Source organism: Poeciliopsis prolifica, unplaced genomic scaffold (genome assembly GCF_027474105.1).
Source record: "Poeciliopsis prolifica strain line A6 unplaced genomic scaffold, Auburn_PproV2 SCAFFOLD042, whole genome shotgun sequence".
Lineage (NCBI taxonomy): Eukaryota > Metazoa > Chordata > Actinopteri > Cyprinodontiformes > Poeciliidae > Poeciliopsis > Poeciliopsis prolifica.
In genome coordinates, this window is record NW_026562417.1 from 87,509 (window position 1) to 113,273 (window position 25,765).

At 40.9% G+C, this 25,765-nt stretch overlaps 1 protein-coding gene across 1 annotated transcript; it reads right to left on the reverse strand.

Annotated features, from left to right (window-relative positions):
* LOC129376179 (putative adenosylhomocysteinase 3) lies at nt 1–25,760 on the reverse strand. The gene is given in 17 exon segments (XM_055055700.1): nt 1–15; nt 17–126; nt 386–464; nt 614–682; nt 1,528–1,626; nt 1,866–1,960; nt 2,708–2,778; nt 3,220–3,308; nt 3,973–4,036; nt 4,120–4,236; nt 4,641–4,747; nt 5,054–5,148; nt 5,250–5,352; nt 5,443–5,546; nt 5,746–5,889; nt 7,475–7,583; nt 25,344–25,760. Coding segments are annotated over 17 exon segments (1,815 nt in total). The 5' UTR covers nt 25,689–25,760.
* Between the last annotated feature and the right edge of the window lie 5 nt (nt 25,761–25,765).

Here is a 25,765-nt window from a genome sequence, read left to right on the forward strand (position 1 = left end):
TTACCTATAGTAGTTTTGGCTTAAAGGGCCCGTTCTTGTTCAAGCCCAGGTACTTGGCCTGCTCATCACTCAACTCTGTGAGATGCGCGTCAAACGTCGGGAGATGTAGGCTGGCCACATACTCATCTGGACAGCAGGAGAAAAAAAAAATATAGAGAGAGTAAACATCTTGGCATTTTCCAGGATCTCTGACCTGAAAAATTACAATTTACAAGAAGGAAAAAGAGGAAATCCAGGGTAACTACTGTCTTCTTTTTCTCATACGAGCCCTTTTTCATTCACTGACAGCGTGACCTACATCTGCCTCTCTTTACCAGGCTTCTCTCTCAGTCATGCATGCATGCATGATCCGTCTTTAATAGCATCAAACTGAAGACATTTTTACCCATTTTCTTGGGCAGCAGATAAACATCCTGCTTGTACCGTCCCTCGGGGGCGTTGTAGAGCTCTATCAGGGCCAGAGCCTGCAGGGAAATGAATGACATCAACACGTTTGAGCAGACTTCTCAGTTCGTCACAGACACACACACACAAAAAAAACTAAAATAGATGTAAATGTAGAAAAAAAAAAAAAAAGAGAGAAACAAAATGAGTTAAAACAACAGAAATGTACCTGGGTCGTGGCGGTGATGGAGAGCACAAACGTGGGCACAGTGGAGCAGCTGAGGTTCAGCAGACGGCCCTGGAGAGAAAATGAAAAACAACACTCAAACAAAACAAAACCCGTTAAAAACACACTTCTGCTAACTTGGTGTTGCTCAAGCTTTCACAAAGACAAAACAGAGTAAAAGCCTTTTTTTTTTTTTTTTTTTTACATATCAGGGTTTCCTCTACTAAAACTGCTTACAGTTCACTGTCGAGGCAAAATAACAGCCACCACACCTTCAGAATGAAGACGTTTTATAAAACATGCTAAAACTATTAAAGCATCCGAGATGTCTACCTACATATATGTTTTGTATTTTCAATGTTGTAAGCTCAATGTTTTTTTATTGTGACACATTTCCCTCAACTTCTGAGGAATGCAGAAATAATAAGTGTTCTGTACTGTGACTCTTCCTAATGTCCCTTGAGTGACGTTGGGGAATGAAACGAATTAGTCACGTACACAGGTTGGAGTTTTGTTTAAAAAAAAAAAAGGTCTTAGAGGAAAGCCTGCAAATCATAAAGAAATATGAAACAAAACGAGCTTTTAGTTCCAGGTTCACTGATGTGGTTTCAACCTGCTTCAGATCAAACGGGCTCAGAGTCGTCGGCTCCGAGGAGCTGGCAGCGCGGCCGGCCCTGCTGAGCTGCTCTCATTCTGTCATGGCTCATGATTCGCTCACAAATCTTATCCAGGCAACACATGCTGCCCTGATATATATTTCAGACTAACTTTATATATTTGGATGCAACCACATTGGTTTTCTGTATCTCTAACTGTTCTCTGACTAACATTAGTCGGCTCAATCTGCGATCCAGTTCACAACAGTAAGTCAGGCCGACAGGATTTGTTTGGACGTTTTTAGGCGGAGAGTAAAGCACCTCTGCCAGCAGGACTATCCTCTTGGCGTCCGGCCAGATGATGTGGTCCACCTGTGAGCGAACCCTCTCCCAGGTTAGTTCAGGGGTCCGCAGGCTGGCCTGCAGAACAAAAACAATTCAAGGCCATTTTAGCCTCTACATGTGGAAGATCATCTTTTCCCCAGCCACCATGATGAATCATATGATTAAGAACACTTAGTCCTTGTGCTCCTACTTGACTTAAAAGCCCCAAAATTAAAACACATTTCCAAATTTCTTACAAAATCCTGCAACATAAACAGTAAGATCAGCAGGCATTGTTAAAGGCGTCTGATGTCATTACAGAGTTGCCGACTGACCACATCGATCTCGGTGTTGGAATGCCCCATGTTGCAGACAATGCAGCCGTTCTTCATGCGGTCCAGGTGCTCTCTCACCACAACGTTCTTATTACCTAACGAAGAAGAAAAGAAGAGTGGACGAGTGATTCAATCTGAGACAAGAGCACATTAAAAAAAAAAAAAATCATATGAGGTCAGGATGAGACAACCGAGTCTGCCTCCATCACTTCTAACTTAATTACTTATCTTAGAATGTGAGAAAAGCTAATTAGGTCTGGAAATAGAATTTAATTAGAGTTGACTCAACATGTCGAAACAATACGAAGGTTTAAAGAATTTTGTTTTCGATTAAAACTATGAGAAAACATTCTTTATGAAATATTTTAGCAGCTGCCCATTACTTAGAAAACCTACAAACACAAAGAAAGAGGGGTCAAAGTTCAAATGGTGTTTTTTTTTTTTGTTGGTGTACTATATGGAAATGGACCTAAATGCATTGAATCATATGAAAAAGAACTGTGAAGGTATGTTTTTTTTTTTTTGTAAGTTTAGGTTTTTCAAGGCTGACTTGTTCTTGTGCAACTCGCTACGATTGCAGAGCCTACGCTTCAACCCTGACGGGCGGCATTTGGTAACAAACTGGTGGCCAGTAATTCTCTGCTCTAATCCAAAGGTCAGCGTCAGCTCCCTCGCCCTCGAGGTTCAGAACTTTATTAGCGACCTCTGCGGATGATTTCGCCGACTCAGTGACCCGTCTAGTCACCTTGAACAAGACGCAACAAAAACCGTGAACGTCTGCACCGTGACTGGATCAGCAGAATGTCAAGACCAGCGGTCCAGGGTGAAAGCAGCAAGCCAACCTGTGCAGGTGATGACGATGTCCACTTGTCTGATGACTTCGTTAAGTTTCACCAGTCTGAAGCCATCCATGCTAAAAAAAAAAAGAAGAAAATCACTAATGATTAATTGATAATAAATCACTAACGACTTAATAACCACAATTAGTCTATCAATTGAAACGACTCATTTAGGAATGGATTAATCGGTCATTCAATTATGGCCATGAAAGAATATATTCAGAGGAGAATCTAACAAAATTGTACCAGAAATATACAAGTTTTGCATTTAAGATAAAAAACCTTCTATGTCTGTGAATATAGTCAACCCAGAATTCAAAGGCACAGTTTTAGCTCCGTCTGCTTCAAATACTGTAAGACAATTAAGCTCCTCAGAAAGTGCCAATTTTTAAATGCGATTACTTGATTAATCGCTAGAATAATCGATTACTAAAATAATCGTTAGCTGCAGTAATAGTAAAAAGTGACTTTCCTGCAATATAAATGAGCCAAAATAAAGAAAAACTCAAGCTCACCAGGCCTGCAAGGCACAGATGGGGTCGATTTCTGTGACGTAGACGATGGAGCCCATGGCTTTCAGGGCAGCGCAGCAACCTTTCCCAACCTGAGGGAGGAGAAAATAGAAGGACTGGTCATTTTCAGTTCATGGAGGTGCATTCAGTGTGTTACAAAGAAACGCGGGCAGAAATGCACACAGCATTTCCAGATAGCAGACCAGAGCTGGAGCTGTGATCATTGCAGTCGCGGTCTACTGTGATGTAATAATAACACAGACACTGACACCTCAGATGATGATGCACTGATTTTTAACGAGAATTTGGCTGGGCATGTTTGATTACTGTGGATTTTCTCTCAGGCTAAGAATTTTTATAGAGTTGAAGTTTCTGTAGCTTCCAGTTTGGACAGACTGGAGTTGCTTGGTTTTCTCAATTTCCTTTCAATCAAAACCAACAGTTTGAGTCAGATGGTTAAAAATTGGACACAATTGGGCGTTCCAACATGTCTATAAACCAAAACACGCATCAAATGTGTCTCAGGTATGTATCAATCAGACTAATTTTTTGAACCGCCTTCCCAGAGCTCTGACTGCCACCTGTTGAACATTTCAGCACCATTCTTAAAGGTGAGGTTTGCTGGCAATTTAAATGAACTTTTTCTTAAAAAGTACTCAAACATCCTGCTGTTATTGGTGATTCTAGAGTGATTTTTCTCAATTTTAGCAGAACATCAGCAGGAACATGTGACTTAAACAAAACCATTGACTTTACCTCTCCGTATCCACACACCACCACCTGTTTGCCTCCAAACATCACATCGGTGGTCCTCTTCAAGCTGGAGACACAGATGCGTGTTTCAGTGCTGCTGCTTCTCTACCATTGGAAGCAATTTGTAAGGAAAGAAAACATGTTTTATACCCATCCAAGATGGATTCTCTGCAGCAATAAAGGTTGTCGAACTTTTGCTTGGTAACAGAGTCATTGACGTTCATGGCTGGAACACACAGCTTCCCCGCCTTGGATAGTTGGTACAACCTGCGTGCGCACACCACACACACACACACACACACACACACACACACACACACACACACACACACACATTTCTTATTAGATCTATTTGATGCCACAACTAAAAACAGAATCCAAACATAAAGCGTTTCAAATGTATTTTCTATTTTAAATCGTTTGCATCAAACTGTGAGCGCAGATAAAAATTGTGCCACTTTCCACCACTAGATGGCAATGCTGCCAAACTAGACAATGGATGCAAACAGGGTCTTATTCTGTTACTGTGCAGGTTTTTACAAATTTGAATCTTTAAAGATACAAAGAATCAGTTTAATCATCTTTCAACTAAAACGTATCTGTAATATTTAACATAAAGAAAAAAAAATTCATGCCAAACGAAGAGGACATATGGACGCTGCTTATCCTACCTGTGGACTCCAGTAACACTCTCCTCTACGATGCCCTTGATCTTCTTGAACATGTTGGGGTACTTTTTATAAATCCAGTGCGTCAGGTCTCCACCGTCATCCAGGATCTGGGGAGAAAAATGGGATTTAAAATAAAGAGGTTAGGAAGCAGTCTTATATGATTAGGTCTGCAACTAATGATTATTTTAGCAATCACTATTCTAATGACAATCTGGATAAAATTGAAAAAAATTGGCAAATTCAGCTGATTTTTCATTCGACTACTTAAGCCATTTTATACAGTAACATAAATACATTATAGATGAATAAACAGATAATTAAGTAACTTTTTAATTACAAAAATATACATTTCATTGTGTTACACATGCGTTGAAAACTACGTTAAAAAAAAGGGGAAAAACGACGGTTGCTACCATGTTGGGTTGCCAGCCTTCCACGTTGACGCAGCGGTCGATGCACCACCAGAAGTCATCCTCTGACTCACCCTTCCAGGCGAACACGCTGAAACCTGCAGAGTGGAAGGAAGCGAAGAGCGCAGAGTTGACAAAAACGTAACAAGAACGAGACGATAGAAAGATTCTGGACTGAAGGCTTTCAAACTGTTCTCACCTCCTTCTGCCAGAGCTGCAGCCACTTCATTCTGGGTGGAGTAGATGTTGCAGGCTGCCCACCTGCACTGAGCGCCCAGAGCTGACAGAGTCTCCATCAGCACCTGGGAAAAACAATAAACAAAGCTGCGTAGTTTGACTTTTTTTCCCAGACTAAAGATGTCGACACGTTGCGTTTTTGTCGTGTCACTCACACTCACGGTCTGTGCGGTGATGTGCGTGCAGCCCACCACCTTGGCACCAGCGAGGGGTTTCTCCCCCTGAGCACGCTTCCTCAGCGCCATCAGTGCCGGCATCTCTGGCAGAGAGGGAAACACACACAAAGCGGAAGCTGGAATTAGCTGGAAGGTGAAAGGAATTCCCATCTTTAATCTCATTAGCTGAGCTCTGATCCATCCAGTCGTCCAGATGAAGGAGTTGCAGATGCTGAAAGATGCTATCCGCGTTTTAGCCCTGCACCGATGTGATCGAACTCCTTCCGAGTGTGTTGGTTCTACCTTGCTCTGCGATCTCGATCTCTCTGCGCCCGAAGTCGGCCTGCTTGATGTTTTTGATGCAGAAGTCTCCGTTGCCTTTGGAGTTCTTCTGCTGTTTGTCCCGGGGTGAGGTCTCATCGTCGGAGCTGTCGGTGTACGACGCCGCTGCAAGCCACCGCAGGTGAAAACGTCAGTGAAGGGAAAGGACACACAGTGTTTATTTTCAGCAATGCTAAACCTGGTTTTGGAGAAAGGTTTCGCAGCACTGGCCTTTTTTCTTAATACCCTGTAATTCAAACTTGACCAGGCCAAGCTTTCTGGATGACCCAGTAAAAGTGACGATAAATCTGTCTCGCTTAGTTACCGAGCAACATCAGAGAGACGACGCGTCCGCCAGACTTCATGCTGCGGCTGCTTTTTCAGAGTTAAACTTTCACTCTGTGCTGTTTGTGCAGGATCATAATTATACCAATTGCTACTCTGTTGGCTTTTATCTTTTAAAGTATAGAGATATTTGCTCTGATTAGAGACAAAATGACAAAACAATCACCTTTTACCCATTAGATCTACAGAAAATAATAACCTAATTAATCTCATTTATTGCCAATAATGTTGCAACTTTTTGAAAAAGACAATTTATCATTTTAGATATAGGAAATGTGTTGTCATTTTTAAAGAACCACCATTTTATTTATATTTTCCCCAATTTAAAATCAAGATAAGTATAAAAATTAACAAAAAAAGAGGATGAATACACAGATTCTTATCTTTGCAAACCTTTTTAATCTGTGCTTTGTCATCCTACCACTGCAAATAAAATTCCAATTCAACACTCAAAGGTTTTGTCGCTAACATGACAAACTGTCTCACTAAAAGCGCAGAGCGGCAAAAATTGTTTTTAAAGCGCCTGTGATCCTGGGGAGTCCATGACTTCCCCTCCTCTAAGTGTGACTCAGCGTCCAAATGTCCATTTGGCAAAGCAGAGGACCACGGTGCAGATTAATTCATTACATTAATGGCTTCATTGGAGGCTCTGACTCCTGACACACAGCGGGGTATTAAAAAGCACAAGTCCGAGCACATTACGCAGGAAAGCATTTAATTGTTTACAAAAAACGAGGATGAGGGGAGAGGTCAAAAGGTTAAGAGCTGTGAGCATCAACAATGCGAACAGGGTTCTGATGTTAGCCATTCCTCAGACTTTGTGACCTCTCCGCTCTGTCGTCGTTCCAGGAAATCGGATAAATGAGTGTTTGTGTAAAGTGTGCCATCTGATTCTAAGTACCAATAAGAATAACAGTTTTCCCAGAAAGGACAGAGTAATTGCTCACAAAGCTGCTGATCCCATAAGTTATAGATTACAGAAAGTAGGTTGAATAGTTAATATTTTAACAGTTGTTTGTGCATCAATTTTCTAAGTCACCTCCTCTTTCACTAATTAACATTTCAACAACTAATCAATCTACAGCTCAATTCTGTAGCCTCTTCCGGCTATAGCATAAGATACAGGATTTTATTATTTTTTTTTGGGAGACCACCGGCAGCTAATCCGCTAACAGAGCCCACGGTTTCGTGAGAACCACAGGGTTAGACTGTGAGAGCGAGGACAGAGATGGTTGATGAGGAGACGGGGGGAGGGTTAGTCAAATATTCATCCAGGCGGAATCAGAAGGAAAAGTGTTGGAAAGTCAGGAATGTCTGATAAGCGGCGAGTTGCGGTGACTGAGTAACAGCCAGACTGTTTGTTTACCTGAGCTGTAGCTGTCAGTGGAGGACTGGGAGATGGAGCGGGACAGAGAGCGCCGGCCGATCTTAGACGGGCGCTTGCTGAACTCCTGCTTCTGGTCTGCAAACTGGATCTGAGGAGAAGACAAAGAGCAGGGATTCAGAACTGAAATGACACTTGGGACACATGTAAAGCTCAAGTGCTGTCATACGTTGGAGATTAAAAACATCAAAATCTTGAAAGTAGAGAACATCTTCGGTGGAACTATGTGGAATGAGTGCATGGTTACTCATTAGCAAACATGCAAAGGTTTAGAGTTCACAACACAACAGATCGCTCTAGTGGAATCTTTTGACTACAGGTGTTGTTTGTGAGCATAAACTTAGGTAAAAAAAGGCATAGTTTCACTATGGTTTCTAGTTTTGTTTTTTTTTTAATAAACCGGATTGCTTCTAAGGGCGGAGTTTGGGAACTTCTAATCTATGCCTTAGAATAATTTTCATTCAAAAGTTTTGTCTTGGTTGGCCACTGGTTTACGGAGGGGTTTTTTTTTCCCGCTCATGCATGTTTGGTAGAATACCATTTTCATTCAACTACTGTGAGCTACAAGCTTGAGCAAATTTGTGAAGGAAAAGTTATAAAACTCTAGAGACTTTTTTTTAAATCAATAAATGTCAGCTTTTAAAATAAAAAGTTACAAAATCAAAACAATAAAAGTCAACCAAAGATGACAGAACAGCAGCAACGTCGGTGCGTGTACAGAGAGCCGAGTTTTGAGTTTTCTCTCTCTTTGAAAGATAAAGCAAACAATAACTTTATTATCAAATCAAACAAGGCCACACAAGGTAGCACAGTCATACTACCTCTTTGAAATGAGGCCATGCTCTGCAGCCAGATCACTAAGCCGAGCATGATCCTATCACTTTCTTTCCACTCTTACATCAGAGCTGATAGCCAGACGCATCATAACTGATAGTTGTTCAGAGAACAAATGGCTAACCTATTAGGCAATAAATCCTGCAAGAAGGACTAAACATCCGAGTGGAGGAGAATTAAATGCAAGAGACTGAAAAAATAAAACCATTGCTGAATGCCAAACAGAATGTAGAGCATTGTTATGATCTTATGTTATTATTTTTACAAAAGGCAGAGGTTTTTGCCAATTCTACAAATGACGAAAGTTGAAAGAAGCTTTGGAGAGTTGATGAATAGCCGCAGCGTGCGTCACACTTCCTCCCCTCGTTCTCCGTCAGTTCATCTTTGAAAAAAGGCCGTCCTTGAAAACAGGTTTATGAAACACGACGGAATTAAATAACTGCAGCTACTCGATTGCTTTTGAGTCCTGTCGCTACAATGCAGACCACAGAACAGACACATCTATTGCGCAACGTTACGGTTTGCAGAAAACAGGCCCGTGCGCACAGGCATTTAGATGCATGCACGGAAAACAAAACTTGATCCCGAAATTGTCCGAACCCAATTTGAGCCATTTAACAATCCCTCCCACCCCCACTGCTACCCCCAAAGAGCCAGCTGAATGTCGGCGAATGCTCACCATTAGCTGATGAGGGTTCTGTTGTCATTTCAGCTCTGACCGACCGACACTCTTCTCATCCAGATGCCAACATAACAGCATCAGGTTCCAACAAGACTCTGTTGTCCGGACTAATATGGCCATTATTCTCTCCTTACCCTTTTCACACAGGGCTCAGTGCTCTCCTCCTCCTCCTCCTCTTCTTCAGACCGGTCACATGTGTGGGTGTGAAAGAGTAAAAGCATACTGTGCTTCTGATTCATACCAACTTCAAATCTTTAAAGGTCATCTTTTTTTCTTTTTTTTATAAAGAAGGTCAAATCTTTTGGCCATTTTTTTCTTCCTCTCCTTTCCCACACTTTTCTACCAGGTGATTTTTTTAAAGACTGGAATCCCTTAGAAACTTGATAATATCCAAAGTTTTACAAATTCAACATTGTCAGAAAATCAAGATATCCTTAAAATTGTGTTTTAGCTGATGTTGACTTTGTCTCCGGATCAGAGAGAAGAAGAATCACAGCACTAAGATTAGAAGAAACTTTATTGATGCTATACATCATGTCTATCGAAGCAGTTTGGTTTCCTTGGCCCCCCCTAAACGGGCCACACCGCGGGTTTTGATAACTTCAGGTTTATTAGGTGGATGTTGTCTGGCAAGACCTCCAAATTGCACTAACAGAATGAAGGTCGTTTTATGAGCTCGTAGGGAGTGTATCAAGTGCTCGCATGCTTTTTTTTGGTACTTTTTTTGGGACAAGATTACCACAGATTAGATTACGATTTAGTACTGCCAGAAAAGCACAGTGGCTTTTCTGGGACTGACTAACCTCTCCCCAGTTCCACTGTGTGGATGCTTGGCATCTGTGCTGATATAAATCCAGAGAGAACTACTTTAAGGCAGAGATATAAAAAAAAAAATCAAAAATAAAATTCACAAGATACCTGTGTGTTTTATGCGTGCATTTATGACTAATGGAGAAAATAATGCACCTGTTTGGGAATTCAAGTGATTTTCATTTCGATTTTTCCCCCACTCGTTTGTCCTTACTTTCCAATATGGACGCTGTCTATTTATGAGGCTGTTGGCATGGAAACCGCGCATGTTAATGCAATATCAGGACCCACGGGACACACCGGTGTGTCCAGGACAACGGACACAAGGCTTGCTGTGAGGTCTGGGTAACGTTATGGTTCAGGGAGAATGATTAGGCCTCCTGCTACTTTTATCTAGCAGTTTGTGGTAAAAATGGTGGGCAGAAATTGAAACCAGAACAAATACTATATAAGGTTCTGATATGCAAGTTTCTGAGGATCTTTGGGTTTGATTTTCTTTAAATCAAGGGACCTCTATAACCTCTTTAATAGCAATTGGGTCAGTTCATTCCAGGAAAGCTGTGCTTTCAAGATATTTTTATTCGTGCTGCAGGAGAAATTTAAAAATAACTCGCTGTTGTGTCTTGAGCTGAGACAAAAGGTTGACATCCACGCGCGACCGCAATAAATCTATATCCTTTTAGCTCTAAATGGATGCCTTGAAGCACCCGTAGAAAAGAATGGTCAATTAGTCACTTAAACATCCAGATGCTTCATGTCCCATCTGTTTACTTAACGCCATGACATTATGTAAGGATGCTGTAATGGCCACTAGAAAATCCTGATTGGATGGAAACGCTTCAGGACAAAATCCAGCAGAGCTGGTTGGATACATTCAGACCAGCTGAGCAGCAAAAAGACCCGCAGCACAAAGCAAGCATCCCATCTTGGCAGTGTAAAAACCCCCCAAAAAAAAAAAAAAAAAAAAAAAAAAAAAAAAAAGAAATCCCCAGTGGGGGAAAAAGGAAAATGAAAACAGACACAGATGCAGCTGCGATGCGATATGATGCTGCAAGGTGTTTCCCGTGACCCAGTACTGGCAGAGGCAGGGCGAATTAAATCAGGAAACTGCTCTTCAAAAAAAAAAAAAAAAAAAAAAAAAAAACATTTGACTTGGTTTCTCTCTGTGGGTCGGTGTCTACCTCCAGAGACTCAGAATATTTTTTTTCCCTTTCTTAAAAATAGACAAAATCGAGAAGATCTAAAAGGAAACAAAAACAAGAGGGGCAGCAGCCAATGTTGGATCACTGAGTTTTGAAATTGATTTTCAAAACTCATAAAGTCAAAAGGTTTCCGATGAGAACATTTTTTAAAAATTTGTTTCCCACTAAATGAGATTTTGTTTTGAGTCTCCCGTACAATATAAAAACAGCAGAGTCTGAAGAGTGGTTTTAATTACACACAGACTCATATTCAGCTATTGATAGTGCATCTCAAAGAGGACTGGACAAGGAAGGAAAACAATGTAATCAGATCCTCAACAGTTCAGGTTAAAACTGCGTTAAACACAGGAGGAGTTCTGCAGACAATGGACATCATTCACACACATGTTAATAAAAACAAGTTAATAAAGCTTCATTAATTTTCTGTAATTTCATAGCAATTGTAGAGAAAACCCTGACAATTAACACCTTTCTATATTAGCTTAATGCGCTGCTTAACATCAAAAGACAGACCACAATTTTTTTTCGACATTAAAAAAACCAAGTTGGAAAATATAACTGATTCCTGGTTTGATCATGAATTTTTTTTTTTTTTACTTTCCGAAAGTATATTTAATTTCTACAGGATATCGCAAGCAGGAAGAGGAAGGTCTGCTTGTCAAATGATCCACAGTCATCTGCATGAGACTGTATGTTCAGCTGCAACAACTGGAGACAAGCTGGCCTTTAGAATAGAAAGAAATGAAAAACAAGTGCAAATGTATTCACAGCTGTGTTTCCTGCTGGCTTTCTGTGCAACTATCTTCCATCTAGATTTGTTTTTCTTCTTCTACAATCAAAATTAGGATTGTGGGTTTTAAAATGGCACATTTTGAAACCACAAGCACAATGATTCAGTCTTAATAAGATGCACAGTAAAAGAGCAAAGTATGACTGCATGTCTATGCTCAGTCACGTGAGTTGGAAAGGCCTAAGCACAGCTGTTATTCAATTTTACAGTGTTCAAAGCAAACAACTAAATATATGAAGCAGGGAAGGACATTTTGTAAATTAAAACCCTTTACAATTACCCCCAGCATTCCCCAATCTTCTGAAAATAATAAAAATAATTAAAAAATGTAATGCATTTCATTGTCTCAAAAATAAACAATAATCTATATGTATTCCATTATTGCTGAAATTATAAACATTGTGAGAACATTGAGTTGTCTCACGATAATGAAAAACTTTATTATACTATAATTCACCAAAGGCTGTGGTATTAAACCATATTGGTGTTAATGGCAACATCTTTTCGGTTCGCCAAGATGATCACCAGTGCCGCTTCCCTTAAGCTGGTCATAAAACATTGAGCATGACGTTTACCTACATCCCCCAGAAGGCTGAGCGGATCAGTGAAATTATCGTTCAGACGTATTACCGATTGATATTGATCACGATCAAGTGTCTATCAAAATCACATTAGTAGTTCTTTATTAAAGGGCAACAACAGCAATAATGACAAATGAGTAACCACTCCATCTGCTTTAAAGACTCTTCTTTTTTTTATAGACAAGCACAACTCACCTCCTCGTATAAGCAAAGAGCCATCACATAAAGGACAACCTGAATGTTTGTGCCACAGATACAAGGACCCCCAACAGGCAGTAAAACTGAGTCCAGTTGAGAAGACAAGCTCATGCATTTTAAAGCATTCCTGTGCATGAGTAAAGCCCCACAAACATGAAAAGAAAGTGGCCAAAGGAGAGTGAGAGGGGACAATTGTAATTTTCCACCTCTGTTTAAAATCTTTAGTCACTTACACGACATGGACGCATCACAGCCACAATGAAAAAAAAAGGCACACTGTGTTTAATCTAGTTTCCTAACGCACAGAATCAGTGGACAAACAAGCCGAGAGAACTGCGACTGTAAGAGTACATGTTGTACGGGGTCACACGTCTCTGTCGATAATTGCTTGCTTGTTTTAGTCCTAGTTGAAAGCAACATCAAGTGCTTGCACCCCATCATTTGTTGGAAAAAAACTCCCCAAAAAAACTACACAGTCAGTCTAAAGAGATCCAGAGCCAGCTGGGCCACCAGAGAGCTGAAATCAGATGCTGGATGACAAAACACAGGTGCTACATATGGTTGAACGAGGAAATCAATTCATAAGGACAAAGCAACAGCTGACCACTGACAAAAGCTCAGTTTCAGAGCAGTGCAATTACATGAGATTAGCAAACAAAGTTAAAAGTAGACCAGACAGGATGAGTAGAAGGATGAGTGCTCCAGAATCAAAATGCCAATGGACTCTTTAATAGCTCTGTCTGTTTGGATGGCGTTAGCCAGAAAGCCTGGAAATGGAGCGATAGCTGTTAAAAGCCTAACGCCACAGACAAAAATCACAAAGTATCCTGAAAGCTAAATCCTAAAAGAGCTTCTGTCAGACTATCTCTAATCTGAGACGGAGACTTTAAATGGAGAGTGAAGCAAACAGGAGGCAGGTCAGAAAATGAGACGGATCATCATAGTCAATAGCACAATGTAAAAGACGAACAACATGGCTAAACTGTGTGCATGGCACCATGGGTGTCGCTCTAATTGAAAGAATCTAGGGTCAGGAGCCCGTTGCAATAATGTCTCCAATAAAAGTTTCCCACGACATAATCATGATACATTTCTATACTCAAGAATTTTCTAGAAATTTATTGGTGGATATATTGAACAGAAAGATGGTGTGATGGATATTTGACAAATGGGTGGAAGGGTAGGTAGATGGCTGGCTACATGGCTAACCAAACGGATGGTTGCTGAAACAAATGGGACGGATGGCTAATCAACAAACGATTACGTATGGATAGAAGGATGATATGGATAAAAGAAGAATGAATAATGGACATTAGGATGAATGGATGGATGACAGAGGAACACCCTTCCACATAGTGCAAGTGGAAGGGTGGCTCAATGGACAAATGTGTGAATAAATGGAAAGAATTTGTAGGAAATGAGAAAAGAGATGTCAGGAAGCACAACTATGTTACCATCTGCTCCTTATCCTGTTTGCCCAAATGTGAGAAAAACCAAACTCCCTCACACTGAAGTGACATTACGACAAAGCTGCACCTGTGAAATCGGCCACCGTTCGAAATAGTACCACTGACTTCAACTTACCTAGTTATATTCACTTTACATTTAGTCCCTACCAACTGGTTTAGCTTATCTTAATATTTTCCTAATTATTTTTGCTCAGTTTCTCAATCCAAGTCACATAATATACAAATTACTCCTGGTGCGCAAATAAATCTCAGTAATGCGTCACCTTTTTCTAAAAATGTACTAGCCGGTGGCAGAAAGGTGCTCAACAGACCCACTGACGCAAAAGCGTGTTGTCGGGACATCTTGTTACCTGCACACTCAGCCTTGGCAACAAGACCTTTTAGTTTCTCCAATCTTTTAGGCCTGCAGGAGGGTCTCACAAGACAAAACAGCAGACGTCTTGTTCTTTAGCTCTCTGCCACAGAGCTCTGTGGAGGACTTATTCAGGCTTTCTTTTCATGTTGGTCACGTCAACCTCTCCCTCCCTCTACTTGAACTAAAAGTAGCGAGCAGACAGCTAATTTTGAGCATGTTTTTAACGACCTCTCGGATGCCACATCTAAGATTGGTCAAGTCGCTTCAAGTTTCTCCAAATGCTATTTCTGGGTTGCCGTTTTTGTGTTTGTGAAATTACATGTATATACTTAATTCGAATCTTCTATAATGTGTGTTATTTCAAAACCTTGCCCACTGGTCAGAGTAGAAAGTGTTCTGCATTCAGATCGTCCACCTCCAAGTTAGTTATGGGCTGGTTAAGGTAGTGGTGGCCAAACTTTTTGCCGCGGGGATGAAAATTGTTAAATTGAAAGCACGTGCTGAACACAATTTATTATTATTTTTTGTTTGTTTTTCACAAGATTTCAAAACTGCGTGCCTTTAGTTTTTCTACTCAATAATAAACAAAAAAATTACTATTTTACTGAAAAGCAATTAAATGGGTTTTTTTATGCAGAAACTGATCAGTAAATCATCAGATGCAAAACAGTTTTTGAAAACGTCTTACAAAAATGCATCAGCGTAACTGAAGTTTCTGAAGTTGGAAGCAACATAAATGGGAGGCTTTGCTGCACATAACCAAACAGATTCTGGGAAATCTTCTGAGCAGAGACAATGGCCCTGATCTAAGACCAGAGAAAAAAGACCAGAGACGTTGTTGGACATAGACATAAACGAGCACAGGACTTTGGCAAAAACAAACTTGGCAGTCAATAAAAAAAGACTCCATAGCTGGAGCTCTCAGAAAGACAAAAAACAACCTGCAAATACATGCCTCCGTGTTGAAGAGCAGCAGTGGGAGGCAACAGTGATCCAGCTGTTATGACCCTGACTTGACATTTACCCCTAGCAAAGCAAATGTGGTGCTACACTCCAACAATGGGCTTCATACAAGTATCTCCTGTATTGAAGGGTTTATATGGCAGCCATTATGGGTAATAAAACAATCCAGCTCCATCAGGACGGGTTGATATCTGAATTCCAGAGCCAATAAAGGGAATAGTAGAGAGAAAGGGGAAAATAAGAGGTAGCGTGAGTTGAAGCGTGTTTCCATATCAAGCGTGCTGCCCCAGGGAAAGCTGGGATATAAGAACATTTCCTCCTGATTTATATACAGAGACATCCTCTGTCTCTACATAATGACACACATGCACAGAAACTCAAGTCACGATTCACATGGCCTCACATAACCCGTTACCACACGTATGCAGAGCCTATGCTCAATCAGCACCGGCCCAACACATGTCCAGTTTTGCCTCAGCCGTGATGCTCCAGCAATGCTTTCTAACCGCGGATGGTATGCAGAGTGATCTGCAAAGAGCACTCCGCGCCGAAGCAATCCCAGTTCCTCCGATATGACCCAATAGTGACAGCAGAGAGGCCTGGGACACCGATACCAGGAGAGGCCAGGCAATGAATGATGGGCTTAGTAACAGATTAAACCCTGATTATTTGACACAGACGGGGAAGAGTACATCAGCAATTACTTTCAAAACTTTCCACTGCCCTCTCTCCCCCGCAGAAGCTGGACGATGGCCAAAACCAAAAGTTTAGGTTATCCTCAAAACACTTTCAGAGTTTGGTTTCCATTTATTTCATAGTTTACAGCATTTTTGACATTCCGTCATAAATGGAGCAGTATATTCCAATTGCTACTTCTCTCAGTTGCATAACCGCATTCTGTTACTTGTGTAGACCAAAGCAGAGCGCAATTTGGAAACCCATTGATCACAGTGAGTGATGGAAGTCAAAAAAGCTCCATTTACACAGACAGCAAAGTGATCGCTCATCGCTCCCATTGACCCAGTCCTTTAAAAGGGTTATCGCTGGAATCTGCCTGTGTTCAGATTCCAGTTCTGTATTCAGATCAAATCGACGATACTTCATACCCAAGATAACTTGGCTTTTGTATAAACTTATAAAGCCGGACCTGCATATACACAACACTTCCTCTAGTTTATGCTTTTCGCTGCATTTTACCAGTGGTAACAAACCTCCTCTAGAATTAGACACAAATGGATTGGTAATGTATATCATTAGGCCAAATATAGCTATTAATTTCTAAAATATTAAAGGATTAATTGTAATTAATTAAGAAAATGAATAATAATTCAGCCTTATTGGGTTTTTTTTTTCTAATTTTGCCGTTTCGAGCTGCCAAAAATAGCATCAGTCATTCCCTGAGGGGGAAGTATGATTACATTGAAGGCTCACAGCAAGGGGAGGTTCTGCTCCATTTCTGAACAAAGCCATTACTGGGTCAGTGGTCTATGTTTAATTGGGAGTGTGAAGTAATTTGCCAGTGGTTTATAGCTGTCATTTATTCGTTTTCTTTTGTTTTAACCACCTACGTCAAACAATTTCAGATCAATATTTGCTTCCTTTTTAGTTTTTAAACAACTGCAATGTGCTAGCATGTTTAGCAGTGGAGCAGAAAAATAAGCTCAACAAGTTGGTACAAGGCTCTGAGATTAGAAAGACTCGCCTTCTGTTTTTGTAACATCTTTGGCCAAATAGCTCAGTTATAAAACAATGAGACGTAGATGTGGTCAAGTGTGAATGAGAGCAAGAAGATATTTATATTTTACACACTTTGAACACCAAGCAATAGCCATAATTATTGCAACAGGTGGCATCTGATTACTGTTCCACCCTGGAGTTCATTCAACTTATTCTTTCACCAATGAATGAACTTTTCACCAGTTTGTAAAACCAGTTTGCAAAACCAGTTTGCATGCCAAGGTGCCAGATTTTACATATCTTTGAACTTAGAAATGGGAATGTGGTGCATCTCAGCTTGTAGACCTAATTTTGACCCAGTTTATGGAATATAAACATCTCTTTCAAAGCTCTGCAGTCGTCAGGCATGAGCAGCTACACTCTCCATGTGTCAGGAGCTACTGGTTAGGCCTGACTAATAGGAAGTGAAGCAGACAGATGGACGCGTGGGGCATACAGGGTGCGGGGGATTTTTTCAGGCTTTGTGAGGCCTCTTTTGTGAGTTAGCACTTTTTGCACATAATGTCGCCTCTTTGTTCGCAAGCACCGCTTCAGAACGCGGCTGCATTCCTCTTCGTCCTGCGTGGCGAGCTCAGTGATAATGTTTCCTGATCCTCGTGTATCTCAACACCGGGGTCAATGAAGCGCACACACACACAACAACCTGCTTGGCGCCCACTTGTTCAGCTGAAACTATGGCGGATTCCAATAAGCTAGAGCCCTAGAATCCCCCCCTTTTCCCCACCTTCACTGCTCAGTTTTTGGTCCGGGGAGGTGAAACTTGCTGTAGGAGGATTTTGATGGAAAGATGTGTAACTCAATCAGCTGTAACGACAAGCCAGGAAATCTAACAGGAAAGTCAGAGATGTAGATATGTGTAGGAGGTTCAGGGAGGCACAGACACAGTTCCTGCCAGTACTAGCGACTCTCTTTACGTTTTTTTTTTTTCAAATGGTTGGTCTCCAGCTACCGCCGCCACCAATGTGCCGCCTGCTCTGTGTGAGGCACACCGACCGCTTCAAAGCCTGTACAGAACATTCTTCTGCCTTCTCTCTCTTTTTTTTTTTAATCTTTTTTTAGGCTGCTAAATTTTTCCTCCATGTGCAGACACTAGCAAATGACAGGATACCAGAGCAAAGATTATAAAGAGTTTGCCGTCTGCACCCAATCCGCTCCGATGGAAGACTCACGCATGGGATTCACCCGCTTTTTCCGTAAAAATAACTTTTAAATATGTTTCCTGCATCTCAAAGTTCCTTATAGTAAAGCTTTATTTCCACAAGTTGCCTTAACAGCACACCACTGCATTCAACGTTCTGAAAAATTTGTACTTGTAGCTTTTTCACAGCTTGACATGTTTCCCAAACACAATCAATTATTTTGGAATCTCATGCGAGTGCGGCATACCTTTACAGCTTTAAACATAATGAAATCATTGTTCGATTAGAAAATTGAGTCTACCTGTGTGTGAGTTCATTTCAGCATAAATGCAGAGGTTTGTTAGGTAACATTAGTGAACAAACAGCATCATGAAGACCTGAAAAACACCACAGGGTTTCTCCAGGTTTTACCCATTCAAATTTAAGAATTTTCTACACCTTTTTAAGACCATTTTGAATGGAATTAAAGACCTCTGCCTCCACAGGTATTTACAAACATTGTCCTGCACATAGCCATGATAGATGCAAAAAAGCCAGCTCGCTAGCAAGGGTGTGTTAGCAGCTACTCGGTGGGAGCCTCGACCATCTCAAGTTGATGTCCGAGTGCAACTTAAAACTTTTGCAGACAGAAAAATCCAGTGAGCAAAAAAATAAATAAATACACAGAGTGTACATGATTAAATAGGTCTGTCAAGACTAAATTTAAGACCTATGATTAGCATATGAAAGCCAACAAACTGTAATGAATTTCAAATATTGTAAGGCTTTAAATTTAAGACTTTTTAAGGATGTGCAGACACCGTCAGGGAGAAAGCAGCTTACCCAAGCTTTGAATGTCTCACAGAGCTCTGTTCAATCATTCATCTGAAAACAGAAACAGTGTGACACAACTGTAAACATACTAAAACACGACCATAAACCTAATCTGACAGATAAGGGAAGAAAGTGGGATTAGTTGGAACAAAAAGCCCATGGTAATAACACTGAAGGAGCTGCACAAATCCTTTAGTTTAGGTTGGTGAATTGTTGATCGAACATCCTTTCATCTACAGCTGCACCAGTTCACTCTGTGGACTTTGCACCCTTGCTTGAGGTGCAGAACATTTTAAATGATGAGTGTTGCAGCAGATCAAATCTGCCAATATTCAACAATATTGAATATGGGAGGAAAAAGAACTTGGAGGATATGAATTCCTAGTAGACAACTCAAACTATCCAATTAGAGCTCAACCATGACATTGACCTGACATTTTAATATAACTATTCTCTGTTTTCATATTTATTTAAAAAATAAACTATGCATGTTTTTTGTGCATGGAAATAATTGTAAAAATCCGTGTGTGTAAATGCTTGTGTTGTTCAATGCCATTCAGGTGATGGCAGAAATGCCAGGTGTAAACAAGGCCTCAGTTGTGCATTCCACAAATCTGGCTTTTATTGGAGAATTGCAAAAAAAAAAATAAATAAATAAAACCAAAAGGAAATCATAAGATGTCACATTTCAAACTTTGCCACAAGACATGCAAGAAAGACAGATGATAAAGAAGATGGGGCTCTGGTTAGGCAAGATCATATTTTGGCCTTGCTATGTGTGATCGAAAGAAACATGCTACTGTGGAAGAAATAAAAAAGGCCTAGTCAAAGTCTAGAACAGTGCTGGTAACTTAGTTCATCATATCACAACAAACAAGAAAGATTTAAGAAAGAAGAGATCTAGATATACATTAGTTTGGTTTTTAAACAGCTTTTTATGACTCTTAACAGCTTTTTATGACTCGACCCAGATTTATTTTTGCACCACTTATGGCTGGATTTTTATGCTCTTACCATGTCAAGTGGTCAGGCTTCTATTTTTATTTTGAAATGTGTTTTGGCGTCCTCTAAACCCGAGATCAAATGTTCTGTTGGAGCCACTAAAATCAACTAAATACAGACTGTGATTTGCTGAGGCAGGCTGAGAGAAACGAACAGGAGTAAAGTACCGAGGGTTCATTCACTGAGTGGTTCCAAATGGCAAGGATAAAGATGGTTTGGGAGGTGTGAACTGACACCTGGCTGTTTACACAAAGAAAGAGAAAGAGAGAGAGGACATGCAGTCTGCTGTATTTAGGAACACAATAAGACTGTGAGGAAGACAGACAGAGGAAGTGTCGGGTTTCTTTTCAGAAGTCTTCGCCATCATTTGGAAAGCACTACAGAGCGATTTGACATCAGATTAACAGGCTGAGCTGAACCAAGAGGGATTATAGAGGAAATAGAATTGAAGATTTGATGAGCAAAGGCAGCTAAGAATTTCTGTAACTGAGGTTGATAGTTCTGGTCATTGAAGACCTTGTACTGCATGTTTTAGATGCTCCATCAAACTTCTGTAAAATAATAATTTGGCTTTACACTTTCAAATTTACTAGCTCCTTAGATGGTAAAGGTTTTATATATTTTTGAGGCATATCACAGCAAAATCAAGTAACTAAATCATCTTCAGTTGTTCTAAAAATGCTGTACATATATCAAGCATAACTCAAAATAAAATTGACTTTGAAATTTGACACTTTGAAATTGGGCCTCCGTCTCTTTAAGAAGCTCCTGCTCTTTCCAACACTTTGTCTTCAGATCACTGTCACAACAACTTTTCTCCAACATGCTACTTGCAAACAATCTTAGGAGAGTTGCACCGAGAAGTAGTTCATGTGATGAGCTCAGAGTCACAGTTCCTGTAGGTGTTTGCTAATTGCTGCTGCCGCTGAATGGGGAGGGCTGCTCTGAATTTGTGGTATTATTAAATATTGTTATTTTCATAAGTCCTCTCTCTCTCCGCTATTATGATGCTTTCAGCTCCTTAGGCGCCATCTTCCCTGTCAGGTTTGGTGGCGTGAGCCTCCATCCAACAGGCTGGACATATAAAAGTGTGATAACAAGGTGTGAATTTGTGACACTCTATAGCAGCCAACACTGCTTTCCACAGAGCTCCTACAACCCCACAAAATGTCTTTTTTCTTTTTTTTTTACTGTAAAACATCAGTCAACTGGTGAAGTTAAATACATAACAGGTAATGCTTAATCTTTTATTGACCATCTGCTAAAAGTATTTGCTGGCCATACGATAATGTAACATTAATGAAGGACAGTGTAGTATTACTCGAGCTAATGCATGTCGTTAACACCACGCGCACACTCATGAGCTCGTGTTTGCTGAAGTGACTCACAAACGGCACACGTCCCTCCTTTAATGTTTTAGAGACACGAAGGCACTCCAAAGCAAACCCGAGTGCAGCGATTCTCCTATAGACTCAACCCAAGATGATATTTGAATAGCTATAATAATGATCCAAGCCGTTTGACACACAAGCAAGTTAGGTTTGCTTTAGCTCACCATGATGACGTCACTTATATGAAAACCTTCGACAGGCCTGAATGCACGGCAACTAAAAGCTTCCATTCAAACTCGGTTCTTAAAGTGCTTTGACAAAATTTAGAAATAATTTTTTTTGTATCTGGATGATTGGAATTCTGGTCAGAACCACCACAGTTCATTTACAATCCAACCATTTAAATGTTTTCACAGTTTGGAATGGCAGTTGTGGCTTTCATGCCATAACCACCATAAAATAATCTGAGATTAATGCTCCCTTGGTCTGATTTTAATTGCACACTGGACTCCAAAGTTGTGAAGGGGGGAGATCTGTATCTCCAGACCACATAAAAAAAAAAAAAAAAAAACAGCCAACGCTGTTATGCTGTAGTGTACATGTCTGATGCTTCTCTCATGATAGTCTGAGCCTACTTCTGATTGGCTGATCAGCACCTCATCACAACTCCTCTACCTGAAGGGGAAGCCCTGTGAGACTTTGGGCTCAGATAGGATGAATCAACCTTCCAGAATTTTGCGTGACGTTTCATTTTTTTATTCAAATATTGAACACAAACTCATCATTTAGTAACTTTCTTTCAGGACGTTTCGCCAACCCAGTTTCTTAAGTGAGAAACCAGAAGACATTACAACACTGTAAAACATAGCGTAAAGGCTGCAACTCTCAGAATGACCTTTGAAATTTAAGTTGACGATTCCTTTCAGCTAAGTGGAGGCTGGTTTGGTAAAATCTAACCAGCCCATGTTTTTTTTGCAAGGTACTCTGAAGAATGAGTTACATGTAGGGATGAAATGATTAATCGGATGAATCATGGTGAACCGATTATTGAAATAATTGTCAACCAATTTCGTAATTGATTAACCGTTGACTGGACAACACAAACTCAAGAAAAGTAATTAGCTGAAGTACAAAGAATTAGAATTACATCCAACTACAAACCCAACCAGAATGTTCGGTTGATCCAAGTCACAATGGGTTGAAACACCACTTATATGGAAGAAGCCATAAAAATAGAACATATTGCTCGGAAACAAAAATGTTAAGGTTTCGGGAGCACATATTTAGGTCATATAGAACTAAAACTCAAGTGTTTGGCCATAATGATTGTCATTTTGTGTGACGGAAAAAGTGGGCCAAACCAAAAAGGCGAGTACAAGTAAGCCTACTTACAAACATGACTCAGTGCTACCAGTTCTGTCAGATTTAAAGGGACAAAAACTCCAGTAAATAGGTGAGAAGCTTGTGGGAGGAAACCCAAAATGTTTGACCAGGTTGTCATACAGCCTAGAAGGACTTCTAATAAATACCAAGAAAATGTTTTAAAAAAAAAAATTATATTTTAGCATATAAAAACCATTTTATTCAACCTAACTGATCCAAAACATGAAAAGTGGTGTGCAGTTTTTTTTTTTTTTTATAGCACATGCTAACTGCATTTTTGAATCTTTTATTGGGTTGTTAAATCACTCCCCTCATCTTTGTTTTTTTATTTATTTCTTTTATATAGTTAATCATTTGTCACACTAATCCCAAAGAAACTGTGTTGTGATTAGCACAATTTAGCACACAATGAAATTAGAATTAATTTGCCTTAAATCTCCTCCAGACCATTCTCTTCCCCAGCAGAGCAGCCACAGGTCACTGTAAGCCTATAAACCATTAAGCGCTAGCAGGAACAACAGCTTAGTGCATGACATAATGTTTCTTTCAGACGGGGAAGAGCTTTCTCAACTGCTGCATTTCTGTGGAGTCACCATCAGTATCCCCTTCAATCCGGCAAGTGGCCTCTTTTGCGGATACGTACGCATTGTGGCATTGCCACAATAACCGCAAACGGTTATCATGGCACAGCGTAAGCCTGTGGGGAGCTCTATCAGAAAAGATCACTGGACTTCCCGGAGACGGGAGCCATTCGTGCCACGCCACGCTGGTTGTGAATTCTGCTCATCGGCGGCTCGGAACAAAAAAGCTTACATCTGTCCTCACCTACGACAGGAAGATGGCCTTTTAATCCCATGTGGTGACATGATAAAGGCGGGGATTAAACGCTAGCCAGAAACCGGCTCACTCAGTCCAACGCCGCCTGCTTGCACACTTGCATCATCAGCTGCAGAGCCGGACCAGCAGAACTCAGCAGATTATAAAAGGCCGGGCTGTTTGGGTTTGTGTATGTCGATGACGTTGCAGGGCGTTTGCGGCACCTATAAACACAGCCTGTGGACGTCCACCGCCGGGTATTTACATTAACAAACTGCTTACCTGGATAGATTTCCGCTCCAATGGATTTGCTGACTAGTGAAGCTGAAAATTAAAAAAAACACCCTCGACTCACTATGATTATGTTGATCCTGAAGAGCACTTTAGCTTTTTTTTTTTTTATTGCGATGATCTCCTCGTATCAAAGTGAATTACACGGATTGCCCTACAAATCTGACATAATCATTGATGTCTGAGCACAGGTTGGAGGACAAAAGTTATGTAATGATTGAAATCAACATTAGATATTACCCGCCCATGGACTTGACTTGGGGGGGGGGGAGAACTGGAAGATATTCAAGTTTTATTTGAAGAAACGTTGCATCTTGGAAAAAAAGCTAAAAACAAGGAGAATAAGGGCGACCACAAAAAAAAAAAAAAGACATTACAAAAGTCATACGACAATAAAGTTGGGATAATATAAAAACTATGACATGGATCCATAAGTGGTGTGCAAAATGAAATGATGACTTTCATTTCATAATTTTTTTTTAACTACGCTTGAAATATTATGGACGCAGAAACACGACAACGTTCGGCAAAACAACAGCCAACAGACCATAACGAGCTGAAGTATCAAGTTAAGGAGAGGAGCATCTTTACAGACAACAAAAAATGTACGAGTTGTCAGGTTCATGTTTCAACAGAGGAACCCATTTACTACCGCTGGGAGGTGGGGATAATATCACTGCATCTCCTCCTCCGCTTCATTACTGTGAAGTTGAAAGCCATACAAATAAGCCTAACGATACAACTAAAGGCAATAAGTTATTTTTCTTGTTTGAAAAAGCAAAACATTATGAATGGGTGACCCTGAATCCACCAAAACACATAGCCTCCAAGGTAAAACATGGGGAAGGCAGCATTATGCTGTTTTTTTTTTTTTTTTTTTTTTTACCCCAGCAGTATTTTAACAGGAAACAAAATCTCAACTTCACGTGGCAACGAACAAACATCTTCCTTGTAGCTGAAAGTTACAGCATTGGGCCGGATTAAGAAAAGCTACAACCTATCAGAAAATCAATAAACTACATTTTTTTTTAATTGCCCTTTTTTTCCTCCAAATTATTTTTAAGACCTGCATAGCAATGAAGACATGCGTGCCGTAAACAAGTTGTGTTTTTCCCGGACGTCTTTGAATCCACAAATTTAGTCTCAGCAAAACTTTTACAACAGCGAAACTTCTGGGATTATATTCAAGTCTTTATGAAACCGATTCGACAAAAACAAACAAACGAAAACGGCAGGAGAAACTCACCCTGCTGTAAAAGTGGCTGTAATGTGGTGTTTCGGCCTCATTAATGACACGGTAGGTTTCAGAGGGGAGAGCCGTGATTAAAAGCCTTAACGGTCACAGCTGAATCAGCTCTGGGATCAGCTAGCCTGTTAGCATCGTCACACAATGCCAGCTTTACCCAGTCAGCTCTCACCGCGTCTCCAACCGAGAAAAGTGTCCTCGTCGCTCACCTTTTTCATCCGCGGAGCCTCTGCGACCGTGCCGTCACGGTTCACGAAAGCGTCTCCGCCGTTCTGCTGCGGATCCGAGTGCTTCAGAGCGGACGCCTGTGGCATCTTGGCGGCGCTCGGGGTGAGCAAACCCCGGCTGCCTTCCCCGGCTTTCGCGGAGGGCTCCGCGGCGGGAGACGTAGCGGCTGCGGCGGAGGAACCGGCCTCCTTCTGCGGCTCGCTTCTGGCGAGGGTCTTGTCCTCCGAGGTCGGCGTCACCGGGGACTCGGCCGGCAGGGCTTTGCCGGCAGAGACGTCTTTGAGTTCGACCTCTGCCATTTTCGCTGCCACAACCTGGACTGACATCGCCGCAGTTTCTCAAAGTCCTTTTTCCCCCAGCGCTTGATAGAGAGGCGAGCGGATGTGAATGGAGGAGCAGCGGC